This window comes from Sylvia atricapilla, unplaced genomic scaffold (genome assembly GCF_009819655.1).
Source record: "Sylvia atricapilla isolate bSylAtr1 unplaced genomic scaffold, bSylAtr1.pri scaffold_66_arrow_ctg1, whole genome shotgun sequence".
NCBI lineage: Eukaryota > Metazoa > Chordata > Aves > Passeriformes > Sylviidae > Sylvia > Sylvia atricapilla.
Genome location: NW_027077153.1, coordinates 7,533 through 22,946, shown reverse-complemented (window position 1 = coordinate 22,946; position 15,414 = coordinate 7,533). Strand labels below are relative to the sequence as shown.

General features: G+C 52.0%; 1 protein-coding gene and 1 long non-coding RNA gene across 2 annotated transcripts; both read right to left on the bottom strand.

The window, feature by feature from the left end:
* Positions 1-4,887: 4,887 nt before the first annotated feature.
* LOC136374963 (class I histocompatibility antigen, F10 alpha chain-like) lies at positions 4,888-6,699 on the bottom strand (the record flags this gene model as incomplete). The annotated part of the gene is given in 4 exon segments (XM_066340323.1): positions 4,888-5,047; positions 5,779-5,965; positions 5,968-6,083; positions 6,329-6,699. Coding segments are annotated over 4 exon segments (834 nt in total), but the record flags the coding sequence as incomplete, so codon positions are not given.
* A 2,668-nt stretch (positions 6,700-9,367) lies between these two features.
* Positions 9,368-9,746, bottom strand: LOC136374961 (uncharacterized). The gene is made up of 2 exons (XR_010746022.1): positions 9,699-9,746; positions 9,368-9,660 (listed from the first exon to the last, which is right to left on the bottom strand). It is a non-coding gene; the product is annotated as an uncharacterized lncRNA (long non-coding RNA).
* Positions 9,747-15,414: the final 5,668 nt, after the last annotated feature.

Here is a 15,414-nt window from a genome sequence, read left to right as displayed (position 1 = left end):
GGAAGTTCATGCCACATGGGTGAAACACCTAGGTCGAGATTGACCCATCATTACATGCTCATTGACTTATGGTGAGAAGACAATCACGATTGATGGAATGCTCGATACTGGCGCAGATGTCACAGTAATTTCATACCTTTTTTGGCCCAAAGAGTGGAGCCTGATTGCACCTTTGAGCTCACTCTCAGGCATTGGAGGAAATTCTGTTTGTCCACAGAGTGAAAATGCAATTCTTGTTTCAGGACCAGGAGGAAAAACAGCAGTCATTCGTCCATTCATCATACAAAAACCCATCACAGCATGGAGAAGAGACATCTTGGCACAATGGGGCCTGAGACTGGAAGTGGATTTTTAGTGGGGGTCACTGTGGCACTCACCACTTTGAAACTGATCTGGAAAACAGACAATCCTGTCTGGGTGGATCAGTGGCCCCTTGAACGAAAAAAGTTGAGTGCACTTAAAATTTTGGTCAAAGAACAGTTAGAAAAGGGACACATCAAACGAACGAATAGTCCCTGGAATTCTCCAGTGTTCCTGATTTGCCAGAAAGCCTCAGGTTCATGGAGATTTCTTCATGATCTCAGGAAAATCAATGAGATCATTGAAGAAATGGGTCCACTTCAGTTGGGACTTCCAGCTCTCACGATGATTCCCAGAGACTGGCCGCTTGTGATCATTGATCTCAAAGACTGTTTCTTCAACATTCTGAAATGAATGAAATGTAAGAAATTCCCTTTTTTTGACACAGTCTGTCATTTGTTAAGAAAGTTATGCTGTTTAAAATGTTATGCCAGTTGTAACCTGTCTGTTAAGGAAGTTATGCTGTTTGTACCAAAATTTGTACCCTCAAAACCTTATTCCAAGTTGTATACCCCCTCTAAAACCCCGGGTTCCCTTCCCCTTCCGTCGGGCTAGGCTGTCCCCATCCCCCACCAGCTCCTCGAACTGCTGGCCCCGCCTAATAGGAAAATCCAAGGACTTCCATGGTGCATCACTCCAAACCGAAGTGCAGTTGCCGGCAAGCAGACCCAAAAGCCGAGACCCAGCACAAAATCCAGATAAAAGGGAGACACTACAACAACGAGAAGACCCTCAGCTACCTAAGGACTGAATTCTGCTTCTGCCGCCTCGCCATAACCACAAAGAGACTGGGAAGAAGTGACGCCCCTAGACCACATGAGCCGAGTTGAGTTCCTGGGGATTCGCACGAGGCTGGAGCTCCCGACTCTGCTGCGGCGAGAGCAGCAGATTCGCCTGACACCTGATCCTCAGCAGCGACAGGAGCGAGGACGGCGACAGGAGCAGCGGCCTGCGCAGGCGACCCCTCGAGTTCCCCCTTGAAAGAGCTGACTAATAAAGGCTTTTCAAAGGAGCAGGTCTCCTGGCCCGTTTATAACAATTCCACTTCATCCAGATGATGCTCCTCGATTTGCATTCTCTATCCCAAGCATCAACAGACAGGAACCTCTGCAAAGATACCATTGGGTGGTCTTGCCCCAAGGACTCAAAAACTCTCCAACAATCTGCCAATGGTTCGTGGCACGAGCTTTGTCTCCAGCTCGGAAAAAAATATCCGGAATCAAGAATCATCCATTGCATGGATGATCTCCTCATCGCAGCATCAACACAGCAGGAACTGCAGAAAACTCGTGACTGCGTGATTGCAGAAGTGCAACGTGCAGGATTGGAAATTTCTACTTCAAAAATTCAGGAGATTGCACCATGGAAGTATTTAGGATGGAGAATCTCAGAACAATCCATAAGACCTCAGAAAATTCAAATTAGAGCAGAAGTTAAAAATCTGCAAAATCTGCAACAACTTTTGGGAGAAATCAACTGGATGGGACCAATTTTAGGAATCACAAACGATGAACTTACGTCATTGTTCAATCTTTTAAGAGGAGACAGCAACATAAAATCTCCCAGAACTCTCACGCCAGAGGCTCAGAAAGCCCTTGAGAGAATTGCTGAAGCTCTCCAACACAGACAGGCACATCGTTTTGCAGAATCATTACCATTCTTTCTTGCAGTGTTGGGGGAAAAAGTACAATTGTATGGTTTAATTTTTCAATGGGATGTGTCACAAGCAGACCCATTGTTGATTTTAGAATGGATCTTTTTATCTTACAGATCTCCAAGGACAATCCTCACAAGTTTAGAAAGGATAGCTCAAATCATCATCAAAGCTAGGTCCAGATTGCTGACAATGGCAGGCAAAGATTTCACAACAATTTACTTGCCTTTGAAAAAAGAATATTTTGATTGGGCATTGCAAAAGTCGGAAGACTTGCAAATTGCATTGTTGAATTATCCTGGCACATGTACAATTCATTTTCCAAGTCACAAATTGCTGAAGGCAAAAATAAGTTTCAGAGAAAAACCAAAAATAAGTGAAGTGCCGTTGGATGCAATAACTATATTTACTGACGGCTCAGGAAAAACTCACAAATCGGTGATCACATGGCAAAATGTGACAACAGGACAATGGGAATCAAACATAAAAACAGTACAGGGTTCACCACAGATAGTGGAATTGGCAGCAGTGGTTCGAGCTTTCGAACTGTTCCCTCAGCCTTTTAATCTGATCACAGATTCAGCTTATGTAGCAAACGTGGTCAGACGGCTTGAAGATTCACTTTTGAGAGACGTTGATAATGCAGATTTATATTCATACTTACTTTGCATGAAAACCTTACTACAGGAGAGAGAACATGAATATTTTGTCTCCCACATCAGAGCACACTCTTCTCTTCCAGGATTTTTAGCAGAAGGCAATGCACAGGCAGACAAATTGGCCATGCCAATTTCAAACACTTTGCCAAACATCTTTGAGCAGGCAAAGCTGAGCCATGCATTTTTTCATCAGAATGCTCAGGCATTGATGGAAACTTTTTGTATTTCCAAAAGCCAGGCGAAGGAAATCATCAGTACCTGCCCAGACTGTCAGCGTGTACAGCCTCCTGCATCCATGGGAGCAGTCAATCCAAGAGGGTTGCACAGTCTGCAACTGTGGCAGACAGATGTCACCAAATATCCATCTTTTGGCAAATTTAAAAATATTCATGTTTCTGTTGATACATTTTCAGGTGCAGTTTTTGCATCACTGCACACAGGTGAGACGGCATAACATGCTTGTCGGCATTTTTTACAAGCGTTTGCATCATTGGGTGTGCCGCAAGAGGTCAAAACAGATAATGGTCCAACTTATATAGGGAAAGTGCTTGACAAATTCTTAAAGAAGTGGGGTGTTCATCATACTTTTGGTATCCCACATTCTCCAACAGGTCAAGCGATCATTGAACGAACACATCAAACACTAAAGTCCCTTTTGGAGAAACAGAAAAGGGAGGAGACAGATGCAACACCACACATGCGCTTGAATAAAGCCTTGTATGTGTTGAACTTTCTAAATGGCTCTTTTGCGGAGCCCACTCCACCAATTATCAGACATTTCTCGGACAGTACAAAAGCGAAACTGAAGGAGAATCCTTTAGTTTTGGTCAGAAACCCAGATACAGGACAGGTCGAAGGACCATTCAAATTAGTAACTTGGGGCAAGGGTTATGCTTGTGTCTCCACAGGAGCCGGACCGAGATGGGTGGCAGCGAAGAACGTGAAGCCCTACCGAGTCCAAGTGCAAGCAGACGCGGACCCCAAGATTGGAAACAGAATGCAGGCATGCAGACGTGAGTGGATGTCAAGACGGCGGACGTCCCCTTGTTCTACGTGCAAAGAGACTTTGGGATTTGGGTTTTTTTTGGGACTTGGGTGGTGGTGCATTTCAATGGTTCCCAAGGGAAAGAAGCCTTTGATGACACACGTGTGCCTCATTCTCTCAGTGATTGTTTTGAGCAATGCGGCAGTTTGGCCCATCGCTCAGCCAAAGGAAAATGTTTGGGAAACTCTGGCCAATGCATCAGGGTTGGACACCATTTGTTTAACTCACTCAAGATCAGGAAAACCTTTTTCAACATGTTTAGTGGGATTGCCAGTCAACAAATGGCCGACTCCAGAAAACATCCCTCCAGCGATCTTAAAGGTCATTTCAAATCCAGTGGACAAATGGGATGTTTGGACGAGTTTCCTTCCAGTGGCTCCTTTTGAACCACAGGAATTGGAAATTCTTGGATTGGTCAGAATGAAGTTTTGTGTAAAGTTTAATTATCCTGGAGTGGCGGGAAATAAAACAATAGACGTCACTCCCAATCATGCAATTTATAGAAATGCATCATCTTGGTGTAACTACACTAAGATGGTGAGCAGACCATCCAACCATGTTCCAGTGCAATTGCCAAGAGGAATCTTTTTTATCTGTGGGGACAGAGTTTGGCCCGCAGTCCCTGCAAATGTCAAAGGTGGTCCATGCAGCATTGAAAGACTATCATTGTTAACACCTAACATAACACTGTTGAGAGAGCAAGAACATAAAGAGAAAAGATCCATCCAACAATACGATCCAAAATGTGATGACAATGTTCACACCTGGACCAAGGCGCAAAGGATTGCAGTTGCAATTTTTCACCGCAGGCAGCATCAGGAGAAGCCTTGACAGAATTGGACCACATGGCATGCTGGCTGAGCAAACATGCCCGAGCCGTTTCTCTTACACTGAGTGATATGTTAATGGACATTGACAGTGTAAGATGAGCAACTGTCCAAAACAGGGCAGCAATCGATTATCTTTTGCTGTCACATGGACATGGGTGTGAAGAGTTTGAAGGAATGCGTTGCATGAACTTGTCAGATCATTCCAGATCAATTCATGAAAACCTCAAGCAATTGCGAGAAAGTGTAAACAAACTTGGAGAGGTAACTGGGTCATGGCTGGATGGCATTTTCAATTTTTTTGACCTTTCACCACTGTGGAAGGAAATTTTAAAAACAGGTTTATGCATCCTGTTGAGGTTTGTAATTCTTCTCATAGTCATACCATGTCTGTTTCAGTGCATGCGGCGGCTCATGGACAAGGCTGCCAAAGAGGTCTTTTTGGTTCAAACAGGAGGGGGAGATGTTGGAGTCCAGGACATCCCCTTGGATGGCCTGGGACCTGAGGAAAGGAGTTTGAGCCCTGGACAGGGGGGTGTGGAGACGGTCGAGGGGGCTCGGAGACCTTGGCACTGAGCCCAGGGAGACACCGGGTTTGATTTTGATCCATGGGAAAAGCTTTCAACATTGCAGAAGTAATTACAAACTCCAGGATGTGAAAATTGTAGTCTAGCACAGTAGATGATGTAGAATTTAATAGTCTTAGAATTTTTAGAATAGAAGTAAATGGGGACAAGGTGGTGGAATTTGGGTGGTACCTTATGTACTTCTCCTTCTTCCTCGTCCTCCATTTTTTGAGGTGGTGATGGCACAAAGTAGTTAGAGTGGATTGGACCGAAGTAGAATGTCACTTCTGGTGTGGGCACTGGGCATTGGCACAAAATAGTAAATAACTAGTACATAATTATCTGTATAAATGTTAGGGACATCCCATCTGTGGGGCAGTTGCCTCGTGTCCCAGCTGCTGTCCGGACCTCGGCTGGGAGCAGAGAAAATTTGAGATACCAAATAATAAACAACACGAGAAACCTGAAAACAAACCTTGAGTACTCTGCTTTTTACACGGACGCGACTCGGGGCTTTTTAGAGGGCCAAGGACTTTAAACCACCCAAAGCTCGGGTGAGGAAACCCCCCCGACAGGAACCATCCTTGAGGTCCCACGGGAATTCCCATGGTCCCAAATTTGCCCTCTCAAATCCCACATTTCCAAATTCCACATCCCCAAATCCCACATTCCCATGGGAATTCTGCCTTCCCCACCTTTACGCTCCAGACCCTCCCACCCATATCTGACACATTTCCGGAGCCATTCCAGGCAGGTGTGCCCCAGGGGATTTGTGAATTCCTCAGCCTCGATCTCCTCGTGTTCCCAGCGCCTCTTGGTGACCTGGGCAGCGCCGTGGGCCACCACGAATCCCTGGATCCCGGCTGGAAGGAGAGGAATTCCTGCCCGTGGGAGCCGAGCCGATGGGATCCGCGGACGCTCCCGTGGGACAGGAGGTGACAGCCGGAAACCTCCTGCAGCGTGTGGAGACCTGGGCAGGGATTGGACCCACGGAGACCCACGGGATCGTGTCCCAGCCCCACGGAGCCCCATTGCAGCCCCACGGAGCCTCGGAGTCTGATGGAGACCCACAGAGGCTCACGCCAGCCCCTTGGATCCGCAGGGATGCACATCCCAGCGCCCCAGATGCCGGCGCAGCCCCACGGATCCCCAGTGCAGCCCCACAGGTGCCGTGGCAGCCCCACAGATCCCCCAGGCCCGGCTCCCCGCGCCGAGCCCCGCTCTGGCTGTGCCGCTCCTGCGGCATCTGCAGCTCCCTGGTGGCCCCGTGCCGGTGCCGCTCCTTGTGCCGGCTCTGGCCATCCCAAAATCCCGGCTGGGCTCCGGCCGCCATCCCCGGCGGCTGCGGCTCCGCCCGGCCCCGCTGGCGCTGGCGGCGCTGGAAGGGGATCCCATCCAGGGAGCCCATGGACAGGAACTGGGGGAAGCCCGGGCCGGGCTCCGCCAGCGCCACGGGCAGGGACCGCAGGGAGAGGAGAACTGGGGGGACACGGAGATTTGGGGGCTGGGGGGTCACGGGGGAAGGAAGGGGGCAACGGGGAGAGCTGGGAGAGCAGGGAAGGGGCTTTGGGGGTTCCGGGATCGAGAAAAGAGGAGACTTGGGGTGGGTAGATATGGGATGGGTGGGGTTAAGGGAGTTCCTGTACTTAGGAAAGGAGCTCCAGGGGTCCCCGCTATTTCCACTCCTATCCAAATGTGGAAAACCGGGATGGCTGGGAATAGGGTCCAGGTGTCCTCAGTGTTGAAGAAAGGAGGGGCTGGTGCTGGGAAATGCAGGAATAGGGGCCCAGGAGGGTCTCGGGGCCAAAGAAAAGGGGTCTCTGGGTGCAGGGAGAGGCGGGATGGCCGGGAAAGGGGCGCAGGGGCTGTTGGTGCCGGATAAGGGGGTGCAGGTGGAGCCCATGGCCGGGAATGGGGGTTCGGGGGATGGCGGCGCCCAGCAATGGGGGTTCGGGGCCCCTCTTTGCTGCCCGCCAATGGCAGCCCGAGTGTGCAGTGACGTCACCGGTCGCCGGGCAGATCCCGGCGGCGCAGGGCGGGGAAGGCGGGAGCCAAAGTGCCCGAGGGAGCGCGGCGGGAGCGCACGGCGGAATTCCCGGGAATTCCCCGGGATCCCCTCCTGGCATCCCCCGGGACCCTCCTCGGCCGCGCCCTGCGGGACCCCCGGGCCGGGCTGTGCTCAGCTCCCGGCGCCTGCGCTCCAACTCTGCCGGGAACCCGCTGGCTCCGGCCCAAAGCGGGGGAAGCGCCGCCATCCGCGGATCCATTTTTTCCTGCGGCTGCGGCTCCCAGCCCCGGCGGAGCAGGACTGGGCGCGGGGACTCCGATCCCGGATTCCCGATCTCCTGCCCTCGCTCGCTCCTCTTCTGTCCCTTTCCTTCGGGTGATCCTCAGTGCCAGAGCGGCCGGAGAGCCCCGTGCCCAGCTCGGGTTTCCCAGGAAAGGGAGGCCTGGGGGTGAGGTGGCCCGGGCTGGCCGGGAATGGGGGTCCGGGGCTCCCCGGGCTGACGGAAACAGGGGATGCAGGGGCTGGGAGAGGAGGATCCCCGGGCAAGGGGGTGCGGGGCGGTGTCGGTGCAGGATCAGGGGGTGCAGGGGGTCCCGGAGCTGGGGAAGGAGATGCGGGGGCTCCCAGTGCCCAGGAATGGGGATTCCAGGGGGTCCCGGGGGGCTCCCCAAAGCCCCTCGCAGGGGGGAGCAGGAGCTGGGTCAGGAGCTGTGGGGAGAGAAAAGGGGCTGAGCCCGGCCTGGGGGGACAGGGGGGAGTCACAGGCGCTCCGAGGGGGGACACGGGCCCCGGGGACCCCCCTGACCTTCTCCCGCAGTGGAGGCCGAGCCCCAGCCCCGGCAGACGGAGCCCAAGACGAAGCCCCCGAGCCCCGGCAGCATCTTGGGGGGCGTCCGGCGGCAGCTCCGGGGCCGGGAGGGGCAGGATCCGGGAAAGGGCGGCGGCTGCCGGGAAGGGACCGGGATGGACTGGGACAGGCTGGGATGGACTGGGACACCGCGATGATACACCGGGATACACCGGGCCCTGGACTGGCACCCACTGGGAGCAGGATCAGAGCACACTGGGACCCAGCAGGACCAGAACTGAGGAACAGGGATCATAGTGGGACCAACTGGGATATACTGGGATTAGACTAGAGTGTGACTGGGATCATCCTGGTGGAAACTGGAACCTTTCTGGGCCAAGTGGATGTGACTGGGAGTGACTATGAATATGCTGAGGGCAACTGGGGTATACTGGGAGTGTATCTGACCATACTGGGGTGACTGGGAACACACTGAGAGGGCAAATGGGAGTGAGTGGATCTACACTTGAGGGAAAAGTGATTGACTGGGACCATGCCGGGGGAGACTGGGATCATCGTGGACTTCTACTGGGATCAAACTTGGAATGACTGGGTCTATTGTGGGGCCAAAGAGAGCAATTGGGATCAGACTGGGAGGAACTGAGAGCTACTGAGGCTCTACTAGGGGCACTTGGGATCATGATGGCATCAGAACATGATCATACTGGGAGTGGCTGGGTCTGTGCAACTGAGATTACACTGGGAGGAAATGGGACCATGCTGGGGACAACTGGGATCATACTGGGAGAAACTGGCAGCACACTGAGAGTGACTGGGTGTCAGAGTCTGTCCAAGGATGTGATATGCCTCACGACTGTCTCCAATGACTGAGGACTGAGACCCCAGACTCTGAAAGGAGCCCTGGCCTGGCTGAGGCAGAACATTTGCCAAGTCGCCAATGACTGGTCTGCATCTCCATGAGAACGGAGTGCAAGAACAATGGAACTGGTCACAGTGGACTGCGCCAAGGCTATTTGCCCAAACTGGTCCGCTCATACCAGAGTACGGCACGTACGGTGTGCAGCTTGTCCCTGAGCACCCAACCTCGACACAGGTGGCTCCTGCTTTGGCTTTGTGCCACTCACTTTGGTCCCCGCCTTGACCAACCTATAAAACCCTGGAGACCCCTGCTCACTTTTGTGATCACCCCACTGGAGAAGATCGTGTCTATAGGCATCTCGGCCTCGAGGACTCGTCCCTCCACGTTGGTAGCTATAATCCCCTTTCCCCTCTTTTCTATCTTTCTTACTATTCTCTGTTTTCTCTCCCCACTATCGCATTTTGGTGGCACTAAATAAAGGTTCATTTTTGTTGTATAAACTGAGTTCTCCCCCGCTGTGTCTTTTGCGCTCTGACAGCTCAAAACGAACCTTTTCCCACATATGTTTGCGGACACTAACAGACCTTTCCCTATTCTTTTTCTAGTGTTACTACTTTCTGATGTCACAACCCATTTTCTGATGGTCATGGAGACACCTTCTATGAAATCACAGCTAGCTCTGTGATGTCACACAGTCCTATTCAGTGATGTCACACAGCCCACTCAGTGATGTCATACAGCCACCCTGTAATGTCACAGCACACTCTATGACCTCACAGCCCACTCTAGGATATCATAACAACACAGCATGATGTCACAGCCTGCTCTGCAATGTCACATGCTCCCCTCTATGATGCTGTGGCTGCTCAATGACCTCACACCACAAACTATTGTCATAGTGCAATCTGTGACCTCACACAACCCACTCTGTGCTGTCACACAGCCCCTTGGTGACATCACAGCTGCTCTGTGCCTCTATGACACAGCCACAGAGGTGCTGCTGTGACACAGCCCCCTCTGGGACAGCACACAGCCCCTGCCAGTGCTGAGCCCCTGTGAGCTCTGTCTGTGCCCTGCTTGTGTCCCTGAAATGCCCTGGCAGTGCCCCAGCCCTGCTGGGCTGTGCACAGGAGCTGGTCAACAGGAGAAATGTCTTTTTGAAGCTCTTCTTGAGAAATGTCTTTTTGAAGCTCTTGCCAGGAGCTGCTTCTGTGCCAGGAGCCTGGCCCAGCTCAGCAGCACAGACACAGCACAAAGAACTTTAATGACCCTCTCGGGGCTTTGGTACTGTTTGCATAGACTCAGTCCCTCAGAAAAACTTCTCAAGTATTCAAAGTGAAATGGAAACACTGAAGTTTCTTGTAGTTTAATGAGTCCCAGTAAAGGACACAACTGAGAAAGTGTCCCCAGGTTCGTTAGAGCAGAACACTGCAGGCAGTGATGACAGGTGGGGGACAAGCAAGGCAAAGGTGTCTCTGATGCTGAGAAAACCTGGATGTGTTTCAGGAATGCAAAGGCCCAAGGCCTGAGCACCAGTCCCTGCCAAGGCACATCCTGTCACTCCCTCCTTGCTCAGGGCTCTTCCTGGGCCACTGGGATGTGGGGATGTGCAATGCCAAGGGCAGCACCATGGGGCGGCCCCTGCCAGGCTGCTGAGCAGGGACAAGGAGGCAAAGAGGCCCCAGGGCTGCAAGGGTCACTTGTCTCCTCCTCATGGCTCAGGCCCAGGGCCAGCAGCCATGGCCAAAGGGCTGCAGGAGTTGGCTGTGTCAGGGCCTTGCAGCTGCTGCCCATCCCTGTGCCCTGTGCACAGGCTGTCCTACGGTGTCCATGCCTTGTGCCTCTGTCCCTGCAGGCTGTCGTCACCCCCCGGCTGCCCTACCTGGCTGGGCCCTTCCTCTGCTGACAGCTCTGGTCCTGCCTGCCTCTGCTGCCACACAGAGCCTTGGACTTGATATGAAAGGATTAATTCAATTGTTTCTGTGCCTGTGAACTTTCAGTAGAGAAACAAGCATGAGGGGCTGTTTTCCCAGCAGGGACGGTTGCAAGAGAAGAAGAAGAAGAAGAATCTTGCTCAAGGGTACACTGACAGAAAAAGCAAGGACAGAAACTGGGAATAGGGGCAGATTTTATGTAAATGTTAAATTGTAAGACATATTTACTGACTGTATATAAGCAACACTCTTACAGAATCCAGTGTCCACATAAGGTTTGGTGTTATCCCATGCTGTACATCAACCCTGAATAGGTGATGCTCTCTTTAACATCAATTACGTGTTAAGGAGTCTTATTCTGATATTTGGAGATTTGGTAACAGTGTGGCCTCACAGACCCAAGGAGTCAACTGTGAAACTGTTGAACCTGATGGAATAAAGGATCCTTTGTGACACTGCAGAATCCGATGGAGCCAAGGGGACATTTTGACACTCTGGGGCTACATGGAACCAAAATCCATTTTGACACAGCGGGGCCACATGGAACTGATGGTCCATTGTGATGCTGCAGATCCAAGGAGACCATTGTGACACTGTGGAAACTGATGGAACCAAAAGTCCATTGTGACAGAGAAAGGCCTCATGGAACCAAGGGGCCATTGTGACACAGGAGAACCTCAGAGAGCCAAGGAGTCCATGGTGACACTGGGAAACATCATGGAAAAAAAAGTTATCCCTGGTGACAGTGTGGAACCTCATGAAACAAAGGAATCCATGGTGACACTGCAGAACCAGGGAGGCTGTTGATGACAACATGACAGCTCATGGACCCATGAAGTCCATGGTGACACAGCAAGGCCTCCTGGAACCAAGGGTCCATTGTGATACTCTGTGGTCTCATAGAACATGAGCCTTTGTGACAACAGAGGGGACGCCTGTAGCCAAGGGGCCATTGTGACACTGGGGATCCAAGGAGACATTGTGACCACTGGGGATCCAAGGAGACCATTGTGACCCTGAGGAACCTCATGGAACAAAGGGTCTGTGTGTTACAGTGGGGGGCCCTGTGGAACCATGGGGACCATTCTGATGCTGTGTGCTCCATGAAACAAAGGGGCCATTCTGATGGTACCAAGGGGACAATTGTGTCACAGTGGACCTCATGGAACCAAAGGTCCATTGTGACAATGAAGGGCCTCATGGAACAATGGAGACCATTATGACTCTTCAGGACTGGAGTGGTGGAAAGCCAAAACCAGTGAGATACTCCCAGTCAGAAAACAATTTAATAGGAAGAGGAAAAAAAAAATTTGCAATACTACAAAAGATCACTGACAGAGTCAGAATACAACCCAACACCCTGTTGGTCAGGTGTTGGAAACAGTCCTGAAGTGTGGGAAGAGCTTTTCCAGGAGCTCTTACTTGAGCCAACACCAATGGAGGCACTGGTAAGGGAGGCCCTGCAAGTGGCCCGACTGTGGGTAGAGCTTCATGTGAGCGTCCAACCTCATCCCCATTGGAGGACCCACATTGGGCAGACCCCTGGTGATCACATTCCCATTGATCTGCACTGAGGATACACTGGGCTGCTGGTCTCCTTTTGCTTGGTGGTCCCTAACAACTTTTGGTTTATTTTCATCCTTTAAAATACACAAATTTGTGTAAAAACCAACAAATCATCAAAGCACCTAAAGCCTTAGTATTTAGTGTTTGGTGGGAGTCTGGGATTCAGGGAGATACTTGGACGATATGGGGGGGTTTGGGGGGTGTTTATTGTAGTTTTCTTCATTTCTTGGCACTCCAAAAGACAAGAGGGATTGCATTGTGATGTGTTTGGTTCAAATGGTTTGTTCTGTTACTTCCCTGGGTTGTTGGTTTGCTCCTAGTTTGTACTCACCCACCCAGATGTCAATCCTTCCCTCACCCTGCTCCTTCCTTCCAGACTGTTCCTTGTCAATCTCCTGACCCTTGAAGCCCCATTGACTCAGGTGACCCACTCTCCTCCCTTTCTTTTCCCTTTGGTGTGTCATGTGTAAACCCCACCTTTCACTCCTCCCCTACTCTCTTAACTTTGGTGAAAGATTTGTACCCTCCCTCGAAACCTCCCCTTTTTTAAAGAGCTGGCACACAGCTGCGCCTGTCCTCAGTTCCTGGGCCTCCACTGGAATAAAACCCTTTTGAACCCATACTGGAGCTCTCCCTCTCGTCCTTGTCTCCACTGTGCACCTGGTAACAGCCCAAGTGCTGTAGGGCATCATCTCCAACCTGTTCCTTAGGTCATCCTGCTCCTGGGGAGTGTCCTACTCCTGGCATGGTGCCGTGGAGGGGCCAGCCAGCTCCAGCACCGTGTCAGGATTGATCTCTCAGCTCAAAACCACTCAATGCCACTGAATACTACTCAATCTCACCCCAAAATTACTGGATCACACAGTCCCTCAAGGTGGGATGGGGTTGGAGGCAGTTTGGGTGAAGTGTGCTGCAAATCAGAAGGTGTAAGATGGGCATTGATTGAGAATGGGTAGGATGGGGATTGGGAGGGGTGTAATGGGCGATAGAGGGCTTGGGAAGGGGGTCTTGATGTCCAGCAGTGCTTAGATGGGTTGTGGCAGAGATTAGGAGGGTGTGGTGAAGTCTGGGATGAGACAGCCAAAGGTTGGGAATGATGAAAAGAGGAGGAACCCACTTCTGAATGAGTTTTTGGGTATTCAGCATTCCAGAAGGGATTGTTGAGGTATTCCACTTTTCTGAGGCAGTTTTGGGGCATTCCCCAACTCTTGAGGGGTTTTCCTGACAGCAGCTCCATGGAGCCCCATTGCCAGGGGTGGTTGCCTTGGGCACGAGCTCAGAGCTGCAGCCACAGTCCGTTGCCTCACTGCTGGAGAGTAGAGAAATGATGAATGATGAATGGTCCCAGACATCTTCAGGCTGTGTTTGGGGGCCAGGGCAAGTTCTGCATAGGTGGGTGGTCACTGCCCCAGCCCCAGCCACTGCAGCCTCTGGTCCATCCCCAAAGTGGCTGCCAAGACCCTGGCACTCCAAAAACCCCACCTGGGAGAGGGACCAGAGCAACTGAGGCTGTGACACGGCTGTGACACTGACACATCCCATGGCCCCAGAGCTCTCAGCAGCTGAGATGGGGCTGGATCCAAGGCCCTGACTCTGATTTCTGGTTTCTCTCTTCAGAGATCCAAGATGTTATTAAACAGTGTTTGTCCATGAAACCCTTGGGCAGCCCATCCTTACAAGACCTTTTCTGCCATCCTTGGATGCAGGGTGTTCATCTTCCCTAGAAGATGAGAGAGATCCACATGTGCACTATGATCCAGAGGCCTGACAGGTAACAGCTCCACACATCTCTTGGCAATCAGTGGCAAAGCAAACCAGACTGGTTTTGTCCTGCCTGTGGCTTTGAGCAGGGGTCATCAGAAGGGAACACACAGACCTTGGTCAGGAGCTGAGCTGGAGACCTGGTGTGGCAAGCACTGGTGGCCACCATCCCACCTGGTTTTGCTTCTCTGGTTCATTGATGGCTGGGCCCTGGTCAGAGCAGCTGACAGCCTGGTCTGGCCCCCAGGGAAGGTGGAACCCCAGGAGAAGCTGTACCAGGTGAGGCTGCTGCCAGAGGCACCAAGGACAACCTCAAGGACAACAATATCCACCTCGACCTGGCCAGCTGAAGATGATGGACTTCGATTCTGGAACCTTCCTCAAAGACATGCTCCACACCCAATTTGCAGGTGAGTCCACAGCCAGGGGCATGCTCCCAGATCTGGGCATGGCAGGGCCTGGCCGGGCACCAAAGGTTCCCCCTTTGCTGGGGCAGATGCAATAAATTCTTCACTTGGCAGCCAAGCTGCTTTTTGGCTCTGGGCAGCTGCTGAGGGGCTGGATGTGCCGTGGCTGGCTGCAGGCTGGGCACATGTCCTGCCCTCCTGCTCTGCCCCCAAAGGCAGCAGTGATGGGCAGCTTTGGGCCCAGCTCTGAGCACGGCCAGCATGGCCTGGGCACCGCGGGCGGCTGGGACAAGGGCACAGGAGCCTTCAGCTGACGGGCAGTTTCTGCTTTCTCTCCTTCCAGCCGGGCTCTGTGGATGCTGAGGCTGCTCTGGGCTCTGCCAGGGCTCTGCTGGGCTCAGCCCCAGGCACGGCTGGGCTCGCTGTGCTCTCACATTGCTCTGACAGCTTTGCATCAGACCAGCCTGTTCTGAGCACACTGAGTGAGCTTTCTGCTTTTGCGGGTGAGTGAGACTCTCCTGTAGGCCAAGAAATTGCAGTTAGGGACACACATCCAATTGGAAGAACCCAAACTCTCCACAGTCCCAGCTGAATGCCTGGATCTCAACAGGATGTTTTGTCTGTCCCACTCTTCCTTCCTTTTTGGCTGGAATTGTGCAATTGCACTTTCTTCCTCCTCTAGAAGTGCCACAAGTGGCCAAACCTGGCCAGTGGGCCGTGTTCCTGAGGCAGTGCAGTCTGCAGTTGATGGATGGAGAACTGCCGTTCTGCACTTGTAAACCAGAGCAAAAAACTCTAAGTGGGATTTTCTGTCCTTAAGAAATCCCTGAAAATTTCAAGGGGAATGTGCAGCTCATTCACAGGGTGAGATTGAAGGTCATCTTCTAACGGATTTGGGGTTTGATGGAGTTTAGATTCCCAGTCCTGCTTGGAGGTGAAAGGGCACAAGCAATTTCCTAT